The sequence below is a fragment of the Glycine max genome, chromosome 13, assembly GCF_000004515.6.
Source record: "Glycine max cultivar Williams 82 chromosome 13, Glycine_max_v4.0, whole genome shotgun sequence".
Lineage (NCBI taxonomy): Eukaryota > Viridiplantae > Streptophyta > Magnoliopsida > Fabales > Fabaceae > Glycine > Glycine max.
The window spans coordinates 42,107,725-42,129,456 of NC_038249.2; the positions used below are offsets into that span (position 1 = coordinate 42,107,725).

Below are 21,732 nucleotides of genomic sequence, written 5' to 3' on the forward strand. Positions count from 1 at the left end.
CTCAATTATTAAACTTTTGGCATATTTCTGCTAACTTTAAATCTAGGAATTTTATAATTTATATGTATTATTGTAATGTGAGTTATAGGCACGCAAACTACAGGTACAAGAAAAGGTGCAGCTTCTCGCTGTTTTCCGTCCATAATAAAGAGGATTGTTTTTTATGAGTCCTGCCTTTTCTATTCTTTCCTTTAATTTTTTTGTGTTCAAACAGTGGATTTTTTATTTTTTTTTTGCTACTGTCAAAAGCATTGAGTAAGTGAGCAATCTGGAACTGTGAGAACAATTTTCTCCAATTAATTTCCAAAACGTGATTACGTACGTCTGGGAATTGAATTCTGAAAATATGAAAAATTTCAAAATTTAATTTCAGAAATGTTGAATCAAACCACATGTACAAGGAATCAGCACATCACTCTTTGTTCAAAAGTTGTTACTGCCAACGGGCTTTTAGTATAGATCAGTTGGCACTAGTTCAATCTTTCCCAAGTTGTTTCGAGGTGCAACCCTGTGATAGAACCTACATGATTATAATCAGTGAAATAGAACAATATCTGCTTATAGGTTAAGATAATTAAGGCACGTGGATAATCCCATTCCCGCCTACAATCTAAGCTACATGGAATCAGCACATTCTCACCAAGATTTCCAGTCATCTCCATTGTGAACCCTGCAAAGCTGAAAGGAAATCAACAAGTGACTTTCAGAGTATAAATTAACTTATTTCATGCTTACCTCAGCTATTAAGTCCATTAATATCTCCATCATCATGGATTGATAGTACAAATGCTTTGGACCATTTCATCTTTTCAGGTTCTGGTACAATGGAATCATCAAGGAAAGGGCTCCAGAACCCCCCGGAACCAGACAGAACCCAGCTTACTTTTGCTGGTGGTGGTACAGTTAAGTTATGCATGGAAGCTCTGTTGTCCTTCTCCGACTTGGTTTTCTTCCGAGAATCTGATTTCTCAGAAAGCTTAAAAAGACACTCAATTAGTTACACTGAATGCATGATCAGTTCTTGATCATTATAAAGTCTATTTAGTCTTGAAACTCACTGCAGATTGAATAGTGTGTTTCAAGGACTTTGGAGTGATTTGTACTTCTTCTCCTACAGAAGAGCCTTTATGGACAGCTTTTTGGCCACTTCTCACACCACAAGCTCTTTGCTCTCCAGTGCCTGATTTCACTGCAGACTGAAAAGGAAACATAAATTAGATTTAGATAGTGACAAACCAAGCAGATATATGTTGATACCACCACATTATTAATTGTCAAACCAAAAATAACTTGTTTGCTTGGTTTTTGCACCTTAGGTGTTGTTGTACATGCATTTTCTTCAGATAAGAAATTATCAAGAGCTCTCAAGGAACCGAACTTCTGTCCTGACCCAGACTCAATAAAATTCTGCAGAAAAAATAGCTTTATAAAAGTCATTGTAAGAACTTTAAGCCACAAGCCTTGATCATCTTGCAGTCTTACACTTTTGTGACTTCTTTACATTTTTTAGGTACACTGGAGGTGCAAGACACAGGATAAGGTAGGGGGTCAGGTGGCATACCATAAACTCTTTTACACACACAGCTCTGTGTGTTGCTGCTGTTACAGCTTCAAATCAAGAGCAGCAAATGTTTGCTTAAAAATTAAAATTGCTAAGAGTAAAGTGCAAAAAGAAAAGAAAAAAAAAACATCTGAAAGAGGACAGAAAGGGAGGAAATTTTGTATGCAATCATCATTAGAGACCAAGGCATTTTTCATAAACTAGTGAGAGGATAGTTTAACCATACAACAACAAATTCTTATTCCACTAGAAGAGGTTGGTTGCATGGATCACACAACATCATTTGGCTCAATTAAAGACCAAAATGTCATTATTGCCAAATATTAAGCTAATTACATCAAATACAAGTAATTAGAAAAACAATAGCAAACTGTTTAATCAATTTCTTGTCCATGTATGTGTCTGTCTTCTAAAAGCAAAATATGCTTCTATTTAATCCATATCCAAACTGAAACCTAACTAAAGTAGAGGAGAACTTAATAATCAGGCTGATAAGAGGTGAGAACCTCCACTGTGAATCGTAGTTGTCTCTCACATCCAACAAATTCAGCACTCACACTCCTGCAACAATCCAGTCAGATAGGGAAGATTGGCACATCCATACTAAGCTGTGAGGGGAGCAAACTAGGCTTTGATGCCAAAAGATGTACCGAACCCACTCCTAAAGCCTAGCTGATAACAAGGGAAAGCTTCCACTGTATGTGGGAGTCCTATTTCTCAAACCAAATAAAAATAGGACACAAGCTACTGCTTCACAAACACAGGAGTTTTATATTGCCTTTTATTTATTTCTTTTGCAAATAGTGAATGTCATTTGACTCATTTCCATCATATGTATCAAAGCAAAATCTGCACCAAGGATAATACTTAGCTCATTATCAATTCCACAGCCTTATAAACCAAACCAAATGATTACATTTTCTTATGAGAAAAAAAAGAGAGTTAAAATCAGAATGTACCCCAGACAACATAGTGTGGAAAATAGAAATGCCCTGTTTGTAACTTCAGCTTTGTGTTTGTATCCAGACAGATTTCATTTCCAAAAAAGGCACAGAAACTTGCAAAAGATGGAATTAGAACTCACAGTGTTTTCATTTTTTGACATCATTGTGTTAGCAACAACATAGTCTCTTGTTTCTCCTGCTAGATGTCTCTGAACAGATAACAAAGAACGAAATTTCCTTCCGGTGCCTGGCTCATAGTAATACTGAACAAATAAGGTTAAAAAAGAAAAAAGAAAGATGAAATCCTAGTAAAAAGGGGAAGAAGAATAGCCAAATAGTGTATGGTGCTACAAGGGACATGCATGCAAGAATTAACAAATAATAAATGGCAAAGCAAGCACCTACCTTGTCAAAACGAGACTCGTGAGAGGGACGGGGCTTTTTCTCGACCACCCAACCATCGGGAAGACGAAAATGTTGTTGGGAACTGACAATCTGCAATTCCATTGGAATGGTGGGCTTTTGATTCTGAAGATGCTCATCATCAAATTCAAAGACAGGCCTCCTCCGAACTTGGAGTGGGGTTGGCATCATCGGTAAGGCAGGACCGTGGTACTGTTGTTGTTGTTGATGATGATGATTTGATGCCAAAAGCATAACTGCATTTGCTATGTAATATGTATGACCCACCAGATTGAACAAGGCTGTGTAAGCTTAAGAGGGCATTTTGGGATTTCGGAACACTTTTTTTATGGGTGGCAGTTCAGATTTGTACAAAGATCTTTTCTTTTCTTAACTCTAATTTAAGATTTTTTCTTTGAAAGAAGACCCATCCTCGATCATGAAGATTCTCACTCCTCTAATGATAGATTTATTGAAAATCAGATCTTGAGGTGGATCCCAGGTCAAGATTTATTGTTATAAATAGTTTGTACAATTCCAAGTTAAGAATGTTGGTTCATATAAAAAAAAATGTTGATTAACATGATTTGATTTCATCTAAAATAAATATTTTTTATAATTATTTTTTAATTTGATATAAAAAATAAAAGAGAGTTATTAAAAATAAATTACTCTTCAGTTAAATGAAAGAGGAAGGATATTTTTATTTTTTTATATTAGTTAAAATTTATTTGTATTTGAGACTAACCCACAACCTATATTTTGTTTACTTATATTCAAAACATTAGAGAATAATTCAATTAGATCTTCTTGATTTACAAAAGTATTCACAACTTTTTTATCCGGCAAAGTGAATGTAGGCAACTGGTGTAATTGACATAATAGGGTAAGTAAGAAGTCGAATTTATAAGAAACTTATTAATTTAATTATAATTTTTTTATTTCTAATAAGTGGAAGTAAACAATATTGCTATTGGCTTATCTCGTTTTTCTTTCTAGTTTGACAGTTGATTATAATATTGTTAACTTTGTTATTATTTAATGATATAGAAGTTGAAATATTATTGTCAAGTTTGCTATTTTTATATTTTTAATGTTTAAATATAAGCAAGTTACTGTTAGCATTCATTACACAATGATGGGAGGCATAGAGCAGAACTTTTTGATATTTTCGTGGCCTTCATTTTATGTGGGATAATAGAGGTATAAGGCTATCTGTTTTCTCTCCAAAAAAAAAAAAACTATCTGTTAGTAAAATGTACAACTTAATAATAATAGATAATTTGTAAAAAATCTCTTACAATTTCTCAAATTAGTTTGTATAGTGTATACAAGTTAATTTTATTATTATTATTATTATTTGGAATGAAATTGCAAATTTTCATTACCAACTGAATGAAATCCATGCTTATACACTATAAATCTGTTTGATCTTAGTCTACATATCAAAGAAATGGAAAAATTGCAATCTAATTTACAATATCGCATATGCTACAGTTACATAAGAACAAAGAAGTTTGAATGTTTAGAATTCTCCCGAAGTTACATCACCATTGTTGCAATTTAATAGTGCAAATTATTGTGCGTCAACTCAGAGTGTCTATAATTTCCTCAAACGACGTACCGGATTTCCTAATGTACCTATGAAAAACATGAGATGACTTTTTCACGATTATCTTGCATCAACATTGCTAACTCTTCAAAAGAAACATGATCTGCCCTCATTGTTTTTCTCCCATTGTCAAGAAACTGTTGGCTTATATAATATGTGAATTGTAGTTTTTGATTAATCTGGTGAGTGGTGATAGGCAATGTCCATGCCCCTTTCATTACTAAATTAATGCAGTCGACAAGATTGGTAGTTATGTGATCATATTACTTTCCTTTATTCTTCGTTCAAGATATATATGATCTAACCATTTTGGAGCTTCTGGGAACTCTTTTCTCAATGCAAGAAGCTTGGCCTCAAATTGTGGTTGTATGATAATTCATACCTTGCCAATAAAAAATAATTACATAAGTTAAAAATTTATTAAATATTACATATTAATTAAACCCCTTACACTTATTGAAAACCCGTTTCTTTAAATCATGATATTTGAATTGCTTGTTGAAGTTGCTTACATTATTGTATCGAATACAAAACATAAAAGTACGTTTCATTGAGCTCAATCAACTCTTCACATCGATCCACTCTACCTATGAGTTTTATAAATTGTAATACATATACCAAATATTTTCCGCTTCACATAAAATTTTAAATATTTTTATACATATTTCCTAACATATATTTTTCTAAAATTAAAAATAAGTGAAGGCTAAGTTCATTACACTAGTGTGAGAGAGAAAGAGGGGGGTATTTTAAGAATATGAAAAAATAAAAATAAAAATAGTAGGGTGTGGAGAGGGAAAAAATGGATACAAATAAACTTACGGGCAAATTTCATGTCGTGATCCATGTACATTGATAGAAACATAGAGGAAAAGAAATGAGAGAGGGAGATGATATAGAAATAACAATTTTTGTGTTTGAGAGAGAAAAGGTGAAGAAAAAATCCCCAACATAATGGAAGGGAAGATGATTTCTCTCTCTTTTATTATAAAATTAATTTTTTTTACATAAATATTTTAAAAATAATAAATAATTTTATATTAAAAATAAAGAAATAAAATGTTAATTTTTTGGGTTAAATTTATTTTTAATTAATATAAAATATTTTATTATTTTTTCTATCTAAATAATACATATTTTCATTCCATTTACCTTTTATTTTTATCTTATTTATTTATTCATATTTCTCACCATCTTATTTCATTCTAATGAGAAAAAGGAAAATTATTGGTGAACACTAATCGCAAACTTTGGTTTCGGCGGTGCAAATTCCTACTCATTTTCAGATGAACCTAAAGGCTAAGGTTGCAGATTTTATTCATCTTGGTCAGTGGAGGCTCCCTGATTGGTTTCAATAGTTAGCTCCTAACATTGCCAACGAGATTGAAAACACAATCATTCCTTTATTAGAGGAAGAAGATCGTCCAGTGTGGCAAGGTACATCCATAGGAACTTTGAATCTAAAGGAGGCACAACTTTCTCGAATGGCCCATTTCATGACATCTCTTGGGCCAAGATGATTTGGAGGAATTGCATTCCGCCGGCTAAAACATTGGTGCTTTGGAATTTTATGCAAAAGAAATTGCCTATGGATGATATGTTGCGATCAAGGGGCTGCAACATTGTTTGCAGATGTTATCTTTGCTATTGCTTTATTGAAAATGTTGATCACCTTGTGCTTCAGTGTAGTTTTGCTTCGAAAGTTTGGGACTAGTTAGAGATCAAATTGCAGCACAAGTTGGACAGAAGTTCTATGTTGAGCATATTGGGATTTTTAAATTTTGAGTGTTCTCCTCAACTGCATGATGTGAGACTAGCGGCCATTACCTACACAATGTGGAGTATATGTGACTATCACAATAGGAGAAAATTTCATTATTAATGAATCACAGAGGATATGAACTTAACTTCATTGTTGAGCACATATACCCAGAGGATAATACTTGTGCATATAGGTTAGTTTCTCATGTGACGGTATACAAGATTTATGCTGGTGGAACTCTCTTCCTAACTTTGCTTCAAGATTTTTTGTACAGGACAGACAAGGTCTTCCTTACTACAGGTTTAGATAATTCTTGTTTTGATCCATCTGGGTTAGGCTTTTGATGTCCTCCATGGCTTCTTGTTATGTTTTATTTGTCTATTTAATGAATCAGGTATTGCTATTAAGGTAATTGGTTGTAATGGTGTCAATCTAGTTGAGATCATAGCAGTCATCTTGCTTTAGCATTATCTTCATTTTATTAAAAAAAAAAAAATACCATTCTATTTCATTTGTAAGATTTATTAATGATTTTTGAAAATTAAAAAAAAAAAAAAGAAAAAAAAATTATAAACATAATTATAAAATTTTGTATCAATTATCAACCACTAACATTTATAAAATCTTTTCTTCGAAAAAAAAAGTATTTATAAAATTTTTAAATTTTAAAATGATCTAATGTACACGTTTGGAAGCATTACTTGTAAAACATTGTAGGAGTAGGACCACCAACGAAGCTTCATTTCTCCTTCCTAAAAAGTGGAAATCCCAGCAAAACATCGTAATATGTATTCTGTTTTTATGTGTGTTGGCACCTCTGGTAGCAACGTTTCTTCTTCTTATATATATATATATATATATATATATATATATATATATATATATTAATTGCCGATTCAAAAAAAATCTACTTAATCCAGCGCTCAGTTGCAAGTAGCAACCGTGACATCACTGCTCACAGCTTGAGAATTACTTATCATTTGTCGTATTTAGCTTCAGGCTATGTTTGATTTAATATATATATATATATATATATATATATATATATATATATATATATATATATATATATGAAAGTGAAAAGAAATGAAGATAATAAATAAATTAATAAAAAGTTGATTAAGTAAAGAGAAAATTATAAGTAAAAAATATTTTCTCTTATTTGAATATATAGAATGAAAAAAAAATATGAATATAAAATAATTTAAATATCGCAAATAAGAAATAAGAAGTGGATGTAAGATAAATATTGATTTTTTTAATATAGAAATAACACATTTATATGTGAATCCCTTGTATATACTTTCTTACTTCCATGCGTTACGCGTTTCCAAAAGGTGTAATGGATGACATTTTCTCTGTTTTCTTTTCTTCCATAATGCGCCTTTTGATTTTCAACTAAAACAAATAGTTAACTTAAGCTCCTCTAATTGAGGTCTAAAATGCATTCATCATCTCAATATATATTAAAACTGTCCAGTCATATATCACGTGTTGGTTGGATAATATTATCAATATGTTTCTTTTATATATATATATATATATATATATATATATATATATATATATATATTACTCTTTCTCTTTTTGTTTTTAATTTGTACTTATTATATATTTATTTTTTCCCTGCATGGGCATTGCATCCTAGTTTCATGTCATTTTTGTACCAAAAAAATATCTACTCCCTTGAAGAAGAAAAAACAAAACAGATGTCGTTTGTATAAGGTACAATACGACTACTCATTGTTTAAAATTTATTAGGACAATGCCATATTGGAATATTTGAGTAGCAGGCCCAAGATTCATTCTTAAGTTGTATCCTTGTTGTCACCCTTTTGTATAAATTTTAAAGGTCAATGAGTTCCTACGAGAAATTCTCCCTAGCTAGCTTTCTTAGTCCATCCTCAAATCAGGTTAGTTAGCATGCTCTTGGCCGGGTCTTGACACCAATATTCTAAATTCTAGTGGCCGCAAGAATTTTTATTTTTTTTCAGAGAAGTTGCAAGAAAACCTAATTTACTAGTCCTCTTGTTGATTTATCTGTGTACAAATTAGCTATGATAAAATTAGAACCCACTTATAAGTTTGGTGTATCTAATGCAGACCGTGTACAGTACACCAAAGAAACAGATCGTGTACAGTACACACAGATTAATACAGTGTACAATTTTGGCCTCTTTTTTTTTTTCTACAAATGATTTTTTATATTAATAAATAAACATCGGTTACGTTTATTTTCATCAGCTTAAAACCATTGATATCCAGTTTTGTATTCAAATAGTTGAGGATATAATGGATTTGAGATACAGAATAATTTTAAACTTTTGAAAGAAAAAACCTAGTAAAATTTTAATTGAAGTTGATGGATTTGTTAGGATGCGAGATTACAGTATATAGAAAATGAAAATTTGAGATATTTCATTTTTAGATAAAATTTGATATTTTAATTGATGAGTTTATATGAGAATTTTAAATAGAAGGAAGGGGATGGAAGATCTTATTTATTTATAGCAATTATATATAAAAAAAAATGAGTTATTAAATTCGAGAGACCAAAATTATATATTGAGTGTAATAGATGAATTAAAAGTATAATTAAATATACAAATAAAGTTTTAAAAAATATGGAAAATTAATAAATATTGAAATATCATCATTCGTATAAAAATTGTATGAAAGTTATATAAAAGCTATGCTATATTTTAAATATTAAATTGATATAGTGAATTTCATTTGTTTGATTTATACTATTAATATAAGATAACCATATACCAAAAATAATATTTTATTTGGCAGCATTGATCTGGAGCGGAAAAAGATGGAATGTGACCAGTGAGTGTGGCTCGGTTGAAGTGATTGAAGATGAAAATAAGTTCAATACACATATGAATCTCACAAAGTAGTTCCTCAATTAAACCAAACAACTTCGATATTTTATTTCTCATATATTTTTTTTAAAAAAATCAAACAACCTAACATTCAACTTTGTTTTCACTTTATTATTTTTTTTCAAATTATTTTTCTTCTGCTTCTATTCATTTATTTTATTTTATCTCATAAACCAATAAGATAAGGAGAAAATAAATGAAAACTAGCGTTGCATCAATCAAGTTAAAGAGTCATAATTAAACGGGAGGCCCACTACGGCATAGTTCAACGATAAAAATAAAACCATTTTAGGTACTAACAACTCATGGAGACAGAACGAATAATCCTTCACCTATAATAATAAATCACAGATGGCCGGATTCAAGATTTTTCGTTGAATGAGTGAATGGATTGGATAAACTCCGAAAATGTTATTGTATTTATTTGCTAGAAGGATTAAAAATAAACGCACTTCTTCATTTTGCTGTGAACACGAATACGGGTTACAATATTACACGTAAATAGAAAAGGGTGTCTGAAACAAAAAAATCAAAACTAAATAAAATGAATGAATATAATTATTGGCAAAAGGAGAAATCTCAAAATAACACAGAAGTTACAACAGTAGTTTCTATAATGTGGATCCATTTGAAGGCACATACTTGAGCATCTTTAAACCAAAAGGCTCCCCACATCACATCTTTCAAAGAAGTTGACAATCATATTGACCAATTCGTGCGTGTCACCTAAAATTGTGCCTCACTAGCCCACATTTAAACGTTATATAAGTAGCATAGCTTCATTCAAGTTATACATATATGCTTTTTCCCTATTCATACTAGCTGAAACCTTCAAAGTGCTTTTGTGGGTATTAAGTTATTAGCTATTAAGTAACCTGCAGTAAACAAAAAACACAAAACACTATTAAGTAACCCCGATTCTTCATTACTTGCACCACCAAAGAAAAATAACACCACCACAGGAGAATATATATATTCTACACACAACTCAATTCATGACTTCAACAATTTTCTATTCATATTTATTATATTAATTTTTTTTCAAAGAATAATATATGCTTCTTATTTTTTAAAGTTTAAATATAACTCTCATTTGAATTAATTATTCATATTCTATTTTATTTAAAATATTTTTTTTAGTCTAACTTTTAAAACTAAATAGATTTAAAAAAATTGTACAGTAAACAAATATTCACTACTGTATATTAGCCATATATATTCACCTTAAATTTCCAAGTTTATATTAATGCCTATAGTAGTCTTTTCCAATTAATTGTGTCTTATATTTTTTTAAAAAAATTGTCTTTATATATTTATTTATATTCTCAAATTGAATTATAATTTATGTCCATTTTTATCAGCAAAATATCGAAAAAGGTACACTGCACCTCATTCCTTATTCCTTAGTCCTCACAACTAGTTAAAAAAAACTTAATGATTTCAAATAACAAATAGATCAGAGGTTTCCTCATCTAATCCAAAAGTTGAACAAGAAAATTCATGGAATTTACCTAACTTTCATGAATTCCAACACTCACCAAAAAATTTCAACAAATTTTCGTCATCGAGAACATTATCCCTAAAGGGACATTTAATATAGGGGAAAATTTGTTTCCAAAATATCTGAAGTTTTTTTTTACAAATAAAATATCTGAAGTTTAGAAAATTAATTTCTTATACTCTGTATTTTATTTGCAATTAAAGAAAATTCCGACTAACATTGATCCTTAAGAATGTTTTGATTAGGAGGGATAAAGGAGAAATCTCATTAAAATATTAGGGATAAAAATGAAAAAAATATTATATTTTAATATTCTTTTTTTCAAGGTCAAAAAACACATATATCTTAACCTGTTAAGTTAGAGATTAATCTCCCTTACAATAATTATTATTGGTTGAAAAGATTTTTGAACACAGTGAAAATTAAACATATATCCTATTACTAGATAAATCATTATTATTTATATTAACGCAACAGAACTTATGTTACTGCGGTGAACTCTTTGAATTTTAATATTCTTTTTTAAATCTGCTAAAAATTAGTATGTCAAAATTGTGAATAATTAAATGACCTAAAGCTTGAGTGTCTGACATTTTATTAAAAAAAATTATAAGATTAATTCAATAAATCAGTGTAAGTAATACGAATCAGATAGTAAGCATTGATAAGTTGTTTTATTTTAGTACCTAATTATGACGGAACAAATTATAATTTCTTTTTTGACGAGGCTGGTATAAATTTTAATAACAACTCAAAGAATAATAGAATATACGAAGTGAGTCAATTGTTAAAAAGAAGACAAAAAAAAAACTGAAGCTTTAAAATCTTCTAAAAATATATACATAAGGGAAAAATAGAAAGGACAATAGTAAAACGAAAATAAAATAGAAAATTATATTGTTTGAATGGATAAAACTAAAAGGGAAAGAAAATGATTTTTTTTAATATTTATTTGTATGATTAAAAATAATGGATAATATATATATATATATATATATATATATATATATATATATATATATATAAGTTTTATAAAAATCATCCTAAATGTATAACTAAATATGGCATAAGAAAACTTGGTAGTTGGTAGCAAGCTTTTATTCTTTTTCCATCAGCTAGTGACGAAAATGATTGAAACTCTTATCTTATCCAGTGGCCGGACGTACATTGCTTTGACGTGTGTATTTGTATTCTTCATTTTTAAAATTTATAAATAAAATCTTATATTTTTATATTTTATTTTATTTATATTTATATGATTCAACCTATTAATTTTATTTTTTATAATTTAAATTCCATTAACTTAAAATTTTAGATCTGTCACTAATTTTATTCCGACCGAAAACCTCAGTAGGAACTAGGAAAAGGTGGATTCTAGATTGGCGAAATGACTCATAAGTCATAATTTAATCTGTTGATTGGAATTGATCAAATCAATCACTGATAAGCTGAGGTGAGATTGTGTTTGATAAAAAAAAAAAAAGAGAAATTCTTCTATTTCTCACTTTCTATCGTAAACCAAACAAAACATGACGAGGATGCCAGAAAAGAATTCACGCGCACAAGTGTGTATTGACGCACAGCGGTTGATTAAAGTCGATGCATAACGCAGTACGTTTAAGTGCCTGTGACACGCGTTTGCCCTTGTGATTTGTCGTGTGCAGAACCTTCAACAGATGCAGCGTTAAATTTTAGCAAAATGATATTTGGATAATAAAAAATCTATTTAACGCCTAAAAGAGAGAAATAAAAAATATATAGTTATGATAGGTCATATAAATCATATATATAATATGATAAACAAAAAGTGAAATAGGACAAAAAAATTATAAATACTAATAAAATATTCCAAAAAAATAATGTCTAAAAATCATTTCTCTAACGATACATTTTACATGTCATTTCTAGGATGTATGGATGGAAAGATAAAAAACAGAGAAAAAAATACAACATTCTTCTGCTTCTTCCTTTCATACTCACCAAATTTTACTAGGCCCACACGCTACGCTGAATGGGCCTATCATCTCCCACTATCCTTTATTCCATTTCAAAAACTGTCATTTTCCAGAAATTGATACATAATTTAATAAATAAATAAGTATTTTCTCCATTTCAGACCGCATGTAGTTTAATTTATTGAGATGAAAACTCAGCTCTAATATAATATCCTCAAGTACATACAAAAAAGAAAAGTGGTAATCATATTAAGATGGGACGAAACAAGACTCGTGTGACGCACTAGGCGTTATTTTTCTTCAAAAGTTCTAGAGAATACAAAAAACATAGTTACATGACTAGTAATTTCAGCCGGATTCGTCGTTATTTTCAGCATAGACTTGACTAAGCGATACACTGAATTTTTTTTATGAGAAAAAGTTCTTAGCTGAGTTGAATCTCAAAAATTTATTAATATCAATATATATTTCAAGACTTATTAAGCGCTTAGAAAAATATTTATAAATTATGTATCAATAAAATTCTTACATCTATAACAAGATTTCATCTCGTGTGAGATGTAAGTTTAAACCTCGGTAACTGGACAAACATTTATTGACATACACATTAAATTTGAGTTTGATTAAATTTTGAATTGATGATTAATTTTATAATGGATAAAAAAAAATAAAAGTTAGTTGAATTCTATCCGAAAGGCAAAAGCCTTAATTAGGTGGTTAAAAAAAAGAAAGATTTAATTACTCATTGTTTCTTATAATTTATTATTTATATATTTTAATTCTTATAGTTTTAAAGTTATTTTTTTAATCCCTATAATTTATATTTTAATTTTCTTTTAGTCCTTGTAGTTTGAAAATGATTTTTTTAGTTCATATATTTTATATTTTAATTCTCTTTTAGTTCTTATCATCAAAATATGAGTAATATTATCAATTATAATTAACTATAAAAAAATTAGCAAATAATTCGTAACTAATCTATCACAAAATAATTTATAATAAAAAAATAGTTGATAATTTATGACTAATTTATAACTAATTATTTTTATATATATTTTTTGTAATAAAAACTAAAAGATAATTAAAATATAAATTATAGAGATTAAAAACATCACTTTTAAACTATAAGGACTAAAAGAAAATTAAAATACAAATTATAAAGACTAAAAAATACTTTTAAATTATAAAAATTAAAAGAGAATTAAAATATAAATTATATGGACTAAAAAAATTACTTAAAGATTAAAAGATATAAAATTATGGTGACCAAATGAATAATTTAAAAAAAAAGAAAAAACAAATACACGAATGGGTCTGGCCCCTTTGGAAACGCGGTCACGCAAACTTAGCTAGCAACTACCAAGTACCAACGCATGTACAAATTAAGAATATTTTTGTCTCTGGACTTGACATATTTACACCTATTGCCACCATTAGTTCCTAAATTCTTAATTGCAAAGGAAAAACAAGGCTATTTTTGCCACTTTATCCGTGTATAATTCCGAAGATCAAGTCATAATCGTACCTACATGCACCTTAATGACACGTTGGAGAATCTTATGTATATATTTTAGAGTGAAGTGCCTTCAAATTCTCATAATCTCATTACTTAGAAACTAGGGCACTTCTCAATCTCAACAACTTTCGTGTAGTGCACTTTTTTGCTATAGTAACCCATTAAACCGACCTAAGTACGTAGTAGCCATGAAGAGAGGCAGAGAAGAGGGTGAGTTAGACATGGCTAATTGCTTGATGCTATTGACCAAAGTTGGTGAGAGTGAAACCAATTACCCAATATCAAAGGGTAGAGATGATGGTGATTTCAAGTGCAAGACTTGCAATAGAAGGTTCTCTTCTTTTCAAGCCCTTGGCGGCCACAGAGCAAGTCACAAAAAACCAAAGCTTATGGTCACAGATCTTTCGTGGCATCACGAGTTACCGAATAACCCAACCATGAAACAACCTAGGATGCACCCGTGTCCGATTTGTGGGCTTGAGTTTGCCATTGGACAAGCCTTGGGAGGGCACATGAGAAAGCATAGAAGTGCTATTAATGATGGCTTGTTGTGTGGTAAACCTTCTTCGTTGTCCATCTTGAAGAATTCATCAAAAGATGCTCATGAAAGGTTGAATTTGCGTTTGGACTTGAACTTGACGCCAATGGAGGAGGATGATCTGAAGCTCAACTTAAGGACGCCCGTCCTCAATTGTTTCATTTGATTGGAAATTAATTTTGTACTACACCAGATTCTTTTTTTCTTATATATATATATATATATATATATAGTTATTGTGTATTTTTCGAAATTTATTATTACACGTACGCACCTATTGGCAGGTAGTTCTTTTTGTTGTAGTCATATTGTGTCTAATACAAGAAAAAATATCTCCAACAACCAATTATAATTTGGCATCTTATTAAATTGTAGAAATATAAATATCCCCTTTATGAATTATAAGAAATCAATACGAGAAACATGAGCGAACAATGAATCACACACCGACCAAAATAAAATTGTCTTCTTTTTACACCAATGCAAAATATCATTGCCTATGAAAGGCCTTTCCATGTAAGAAATCTAAATTGCATTAGACCCCCTAAAAATACTTTCAATGGCATTTGTAGCATACACATCATTTTGATGGAATTCTTATTGACTTGAATGTTGAAGTATATTTTACTGTTTTGCAGGTATCCCATTCGTTTTTCATGGTGTCTCAATGTTGTATGAGGATCAACTGAATTCAGAAGACTTCATCTCAACTCACTTGAAACATATAGACAACATTTACCAGAATTCAATCCCCGCGTGAACTAGTCCACCTTGGACAAATAAACTTTTTTAACCCATTTTTTTCTTAAAAAGAAGTTGTTCTATATGTACATTTTTGTTTGATCGAGTAATGCTATTATAACAAAACCTTTCCCAGTAATTTTTGCATTAAATAAAAATACAGGAAGAGAAGAAAAAGGTTGAAATAAGTTAAATGATATGATGGAGGAGTATAAAGAAAAAAATATTATAAAAAAGTGTTGTAAAAATTGTTAACATATATTATAATCCCTAAAAATGAAGTGTCATGGTTACTTGAAATAATTGTAAAAGAAATTTTAAAATTATTATTTTGGTCCTTAAATGTGTGCATGATTGAGATGTGGTGTGTCACCACATATAACTGTCACAAATGATTAATGTTAAGGACTAACTTAACTTATAAAAATTTATTTTAAAAATTTATTTTACTTTTTTTTTAATTTCATGGATTGGTATGACAACATCTCATAATTTTAAAGAATAAAATAAAGATTTTTATCATCCAATCCAAACATATGCTCATGCATATATGAACATGTGTCACTCAATCTAGCACAAAGAAAAGCAATTAGAACGGATTAATAAACAACTTAATCTTTTCATTTAAGAGAAATATATCATAAAGTTTAAATAAGTCATTTAATTATTTAAAATACTACATCAGATCATTTTTGTTTAATAAAATATATAAATTTTGATTGAATTTTTTAATAATTGGAGATTCTATTAAAAGACTTAATTGAACTTTTTTTAATAATTGAAGGAACTAATTGAAATTTTAAAATAATTAAAAACCTGAATGAACTTTTTAATTATTAAGGACCTAATTAAACTTTTAATTATAATTAAGCCATAAATTATTAAAAAAGTGAATAAATTATAAAATTAAGTCATTAGTTTAATACAATCATAATGTTTTTTCTTTATGAGTTTGAACTACGAAGCCTTAATTTTACAATTAATTGGTCTTCTCATTCACACATTACATGTATGTAGTTTATACTACTATAGAAAGGAGTCTTCCAACTTGATTGCATTTTGGTTATCTACAAGCTTATTAACAGTACTTTTTAAGATATAAAAGCTTCATTAAAAATATAATACCCAATTGTTTGGTAAACATAGAATTAAGGTATAACAACATTTATAACCAACCAAATAGTGTTTATTTGTTAGTAAAAAAGTTTATTATGTTATACATTAAAAAAAACACTTTGATTGTTGTAAGAAATCATTATAAACTTTTTAAATTTATCGATTGAACTATCTTACTATAAAAAGTGCTATACTGATAATAGCATATTCCTGCATTAAAGAAAAAAATCTTAAATTTATTAATTTTCTCTAGAAATTTCTCACTTGATGACAAATATGTCAGTGATCACATGATTGGTAAAAATTATTAAAATGAAAAAAAAAGAAAGCATGGAGCTCTCGTGTAACAAAATTATAATGACCTCCCTTCTAGTTTTCATAAATAAGTTCAGTATAATTGTACTTATATGAAATATAAAATGTTGTTCAGAGTATATATATGTATAATGTATCTAAAACATAAAAGAGCAAGAAAATATTTGCTTAGCAATATTTAACATGAAATAAATAGTGTAATTTTTTTTAACTAAGAATAGGGTCAATATAATTTTATTACGTTTTAAAGAATATCAATGCAATTAACCATTCAAAATATCAACGATCAATAGATTTGTTGCCCAAACAAACAACACAAGGGGCAATGACACAATCATATCTAACTTTGAATTAATATATAACTTAATCTAGGAAAGAAACTATTAAAGAATGACCGCGTAAAATCCAAAGCACGAATCATCATCAATTTATCATCATGCATGTATTTTCCTCCTTCTTGTTCTTGGATAATAATGTTGCCTCCTCACCCACAACAAGCTGACTTTTGTGCAACTTCCCCAGCCGTTGCATGATCTAGTTGGTTGTTGATTTTAATTCCTGCTGGCTGCAACGAAAATATGGCGAGACATTCAACATGATGGAAAGAGAAAAGGTTATCAAGACAAATAAACTTGTTCTTGAATTCAAGAAAGATGAAATTTAAATACCTCTGCCTTAGAGTCAGTGTCAGCAAGCCTTTGTTTTATATCTCTTGCAATAGAGAAGAAAACTTCCTCCACATTTAGATTTGTCTTTGCACTCTGCAATAGAAATTTTCAAGTAGGCAAAAATAACAAAAATTAAGGAGTTAAGGAAGTTTCCACATTTTCATGCAAGCATCACTTACTGTTTCAAAGAATTTGATTCCATACTCATCGGCCAGTGCTTGGCCCTTGGAGGTAGGCACAACCTAGAAAGAAAGGCAAAGGCATATATAAATCCAAATATCTCAAATTTGACAAACATTTGAGAAAGAAAGGATCCCGGATGTTACTAATTCAATTAATGGCATCAAATCAGAACTCAATCCCCTTAACCACTTTGCTCTCAACCTCAAACAAAAATGTTTCATTCACTAATGGTCTAACACATGGTTCCTCTAACATCATTAAGCATGTTTGTTTAAAATTTTGGATTTGTGAACAGATGTCACAAGGACAAAAACCAGTTTCAACTAAAAGTGGTTTCAAAAGCACATGGTTAAGTGTGCAAGCGTGAATTGGTGCGTTGTGTTGACTGTTAAGGGCATGTTTGTTTTTCCGTTTCACTATGTGGGCACACATTACAAAACTTAGTTTTATGAGAAGCTACAAATTCCAACTTCTGACTGAACGTATGTTTGTAGGTTTTAAACAAAAATAGGAACTATAAATCTCAAACAGAACACACTGCATTATGGTGCAACCAAGACTAAATCTTGCACAACAGTAAGAAGAAAGTATATTTGCAGACAATAATGGGTCATTTCCTGAGTTCCCTCGACTTATATCTGCACAAAATAGGTGCATCGAAGGTCCTAGATACCTCTCATAAAGAGAAAGGTCCCAGTTGTTTGCATACCCGTTTGCTTTCATCCATGTCAGCTTTGTTCCCCACCAGTACTTTGTTAACATTGTCTGAAGCATGCTGCTCAATGTTACGAATCCAATTCCTGATATCTGAAATTGGCATAAGATGGAAGAATATTCCAAATGAGAAAGCCTTTGAAGAGAAAAACTCATATCTCCAAATTTTAAATCGAAGTAACAGATGGAAACTTTACTGTTAAATGAAGATTCGTCTGTAACGTCATAGACTAGCAATATGCCCATAGCACCACGATAGTAAGCTGAAAAAACAGGGAATTCAGTAAAGGCTTGGCACAAAATAAACTACTTGATAAATACTCATATTGGCACAAAGCTTGAAAACCAATGAAGAATAAAAGAACTCTACAGTTACAGCAATGAAATTGTACCCATTCAAATGGATATGGAATTTAACTCATGACACATCAAACAGAGAAACAACAGGTACCACTAGCGAAAGTTCATTTTAGATAATTCAAGAAGAAACTCATTAGTGATCATCACATTAATCACTGATCAATTTTGAATTAAAAAAGTCAACAAGGGAGACGTTCCCAAAAACTATTTTGCTTATAAATTTTACATGGCTGGCAATTTAAACAATAGGAACCCAAACAGAAAGTGAAGACTATTTATTTTAGGCTTAGGCATGGGATAAATCCGCCTATGATTCCATATCCAGTCCCAAGCTCAGGTAAAGAAGGAGAGTTGTGTTAAGTCATCTGCAACTAACATAGAACTTACCGGTTGTAATTGTTCGGAACCGCTCCTGACCTGCAGTATCCCAAATTTGGAGCTTGATCCGTTTTCCATCCTGCTCAATGGTTCTTATCTTAAAATCAATGCTGCACCAGGAGGGTAGACCTTGAGATGTTAAGGAAACTTCTGGCACACAAGATTCTATAACTAAATGCTAAATTGTGAAAACTCACCCTATAGTTGTGATGAAACTAGTTGTGAAAGAACCATCAGAGAATCGTAGAAGAAGGCAACTCTTTCCGACACCTGCAACCAAGAATAACAAAAAAAAAAGGTTTGTGAAAATTAAGGAATTTGCATACCAATGCACATCTCTAGCAGTTTCTATGGCCACAGTATTTTTTTCATTTCTTTATGTTACTATAATACTTTTATTCTATTCCTTGATCCTCTAAAGAAAATAAACAGAGAGGATGGAAGAATCTATATCTATGACATATATACTATAGTAAATAATCAAGGCACGGGAAAAGAGTTCATGAGAAACGCCAAGCTAAGGTCAAATTTCTTCTTCCCTATGGATTAAACAGATTAAAGTATGCAAGAAAACAAAGCTAAAAAGCAACTTCCGTTACCATGTTTTGGTTCTTTTTTTTTTCCACTAAATAATCATTCAAGAAAAAAAGAAAAAAAAAAACTCTATAAAGAAGTTGCAAAGTAAAGTGGTTATTAATATAGTACATGTTGCAATAAAGCATATCATTGTCAAAGTAGAGAGGGACCTAATTATATACGATGGAGAAGTTATCCAACATATTCAGATTTCAGACTATGATCAAACAGAATTAGGAAAAGTTCGGTGGACACCAAACTCTGATAAGTATAGATATGATAAATAATATGATCTGATAAAGAGAGAGATAACATTGACGGAGTGCTTTTTATATAGATGTGTCTGTATAACATCACTTAACAGAATCTCCTAGTTGTATCACGGTAATAGAACAATCATTCAAATACTAGCAAAAGCTAGATCATGAAAAGATTCAAACTCAAAGATTAAATATACTTGCATCAAAATCCAAATTAAACAATTCGAGACAAAAATCATGCCATTTTTGTTTGCAATGTTTTGTGTTTCATAACCTGCAGGAATAATCGACGAAATTATGAGGAGTGACTTACCACTATCGCCAATCAAGAGAAGTTTTATGAGATAATCGTAATCCGCACGAGCTCTTGCCGGTGGAGCAGCCATGAATTTCTCGTGATTTCAACACTGACGAAATCTATTCCTATCTGCATACGATCCAAAAATAAAGGGAATCATTTTCGAGTTAATTCGCACACGCAAAAAACTGGAATGCAAGAGAGAGAGAGAGAGAGAAGAACCAGATCCGAAATGGAAAGGAAAATGGACTGAAGGACCGCCGGAGATTTTTAGAGAGAGAGAAGAGCGATGTCTAATTTTGCTGTTTTTATTTTATATTTTTGTAATTTTAAAATAATAATAATAAAGTTAAAAATCTCGGGAATTTTTGATTGACCAGAACAGTAGGAGTAGGATACAACCTTCAACTTGGGAGCCTTCCCCGACTATAGAGGCACCCAATTTGTTGTAAGGCTGTTTCCATATTCATATTCATTCATTGTAAAATTTTCATTTTTATATATTGTAGCTACCAAACATTCTCCATAAGCGCCTAGTTTGTAGTTTGTAGTTTGTTAAATGAAAGTGCCTCACTTGTTCTAAATTTTTTTACATTGAGTTTTTTAATAAAATAACTATTATTTAATCACAAATCATAACTTATATAATTTTTTATGATAATTAGAACTATTTTATATTAATATTCAATCACAATTCATCAATTATATATTTTTTCTAAAATTATACTATAGGTTATGCAATTAATAAATTTATTCAACATCTAATGGATATTATAATAAAAAATATAAGTGAATATTTTTATTTTTCTTTTTGGGTGTCAAGTTCACAATTTTTTGTTTCATGAGAATCTTAAGTTGAGAAATCTAATTTCTCATGTTTAATATTCATGGTTAAAGAAACTAGCTAACGAAAACTTGTTTATGTAAAGAGGTGAGAATCTTATTTTCTTGAATTTAATTTTTTTTTATTATAATAAAAACATCATGTTGTCCTTGTTAAATTATTAAAATAATCAATAAAAATATCAAGTAATGTTTTGATTTTAAAAAAAATTTGTCTAAATTTTTTTAATGGCAAATTACAAAGATTTTATTCATTTCCATAAATCATAATCTTCAAGAATAATGAAAAAAGTTTTCCCTACCAACCACTCCCTAAAATAAATAGCTACCTAGTTTATTCTCATTCTAACAAGCATCCCAATATTTTTATTTTTAAATTTGGCTAATATATGAATTAATAATAATAATAATAATCAAATTTTATTTTTATGGCATGATTTTTCAAAACATTGTACAGGCTGAGTTGGGTTTGGAAATTTTGGTCTTTTGGATGCTAATTTGAAGTGCCGAAATTTCCCATGATTGAGGAAAGCATATACTTGTTTGTGGTAATTCATCAACTCTTTTTTATTTTTCCCTAAAGTAGCTGATTACAGTGCCT

The 21,732-nt window shown here is 29.8% G+C and overlaps 3 protein-coding genes across 11 annotated transcripts; 1 reads left to right on the forward strand and 2 right to left on the reverse strand.

Annotated features, from left to right (window-relative positions):
- Positions 1–275: 275 nt before the first annotated feature.
- On the reverse strand, positions 276–3,398 carry LOC100779601 (methyl-CpG-binding domain-containing protein 7-like). 9 transcript variants are annotated; one of them, NM_001414506.1, is made up of 7 exons: positions 2,911–3,398; positions 2,646–2,768; positions 1,312–1,407; positions 1,059–1,196; positions 736–976; positions 641–678; positions 276–508 (listed from the first exon to the last, which is right to left on the reverse strand). In NM_001414506.1, exons 1-5 carry the CDS (start codon positions 3,160–3,162, stop codon positions 737–739), a joined length of 849 nt encoding a protein of 282 aa, NP_001401435.1. In that variant the 5' UTR covers positions 3,163–3,398; the 3' UTR covers positions 276–508; positions 641–678; position 736. The 9 variants fall into 9 exon arrangements, 7 of the variants coding, with proteins under 7 accessions (NP_001401435.1, NP_001242214.2, XP_014620663.1 ...); XM_014765177.3 differs by having other exon boundaries at positions 348–508; positions 641–670; positions 2,911–3,360; NR_182747.1 differs by having other exon boundaries at positions 343–678; positions 2,646–2,752.
- Positions 3,399–14,083: 10,685 nt separating this feature from the next.
- LOC100781211 (zinc finger protein ZAT12) lies at positions 14,084–14,966 on the forward strand. Its single transcript, XM_003543455.5, has one exon. The coding sequence runs from the start codon at positions 14,330–14,332 to the stop codon at positions 14,843–14,845; it is 516 nt and encodes a 171-aa protein (XP_003543503.1). The 5' UTR covers positions 14,084–14,329; the 3' UTR covers positions 14,846–14,966.
- Positions 14,967–17,069: 2,103 nt separating this feature from the next.
- LOC100780673 (ras-related protein RABE1c) lies at positions 17,070–20,864 on the reverse strand. Its single transcript, XM_003543454.5, has 9 exons — positions 20,511–20,864; positions 20,304–20,417; positions 19,352–19,424; positions 19,164–19,264; positions 18,614–18,679; positions 18,412–18,509; positions 17,699–17,761; positions 17,520–17,612; positions 17,070–17,416 (listed from the first exon to the last, which is right to left on the reverse strand). Exons 2-9 carry the CDS (start codon positions 20,374–20,376, stop codon positions 17,336–17,338), a joined length of 648 nt encoding a protein of 215 aa, XP_003543502.1. The 5' UTR covers positions 20,377–20,417; positions 20,511–20,864; the 3' UTR covers positions 17,070–17,335.
- Between the last annotated feature and the right edge of the window lie 868 nt (positions 20,865–21,732).

What these genes read in the sequence shown, in the direction of transcription:
- LOC100779601 (NM_001414506.1), bottom strand. Translation starts at nt 3,162, where the DNA reads ATGCTTTTGGCATCAAATCATCATCATCAACAACAACAACAGTACCAC. An exon ending in TGTCAAAAAATGAAAACACT is followed by an intron (nt 1,408 to 2,645) that starts GTGAGTTCTAAT and finishes TTTTTTCTGCAG; the next exon opens with AATTTTATTGAGTCTGGGTC. An exon ending in AACACACTATTCAATCTGCA is followed by an intron (nt 977 to 1,058) that starts GTGAGTTTCAAG and finishes TGTCTTTTTAAG; the next exon opens with CTTTCTGAGAAATCAGATTC.
- LOC100780673 (XM_003543454.5), bottom strand. Translation starts at nt 20,376, where the DNA reads ATGGCTGCTCCACCGGCAAGAGCTCGTGCGGATTACGATTATCTCATA. An exon ending in AGACGAATCTTCATTTAACA is followed by an intron (nt 18,510 to 18,613) that starts GTAAAGTTTCCA and finishes TGCCAATTTCAG; the next exon opens with ATATCAGGAATTGGATTCGT. An exon ending in ACACTGACTCTAAGGCAGAG is followed by an intron (nt 17,417 to 17,519) that starts GTATTTAAATTT and finishes TTTTCGTTGCAG; the next exon opens with CCAGCAGGAATTAAAATCAA.
- LOC100781211 (XM_003543455.5), top strand. Translation starts at nt 14,330, where the DNA reads ATGAAGAGAGGCAGAGAAGAGGGTGAGTTAGACATGGCTAATTGCTTG.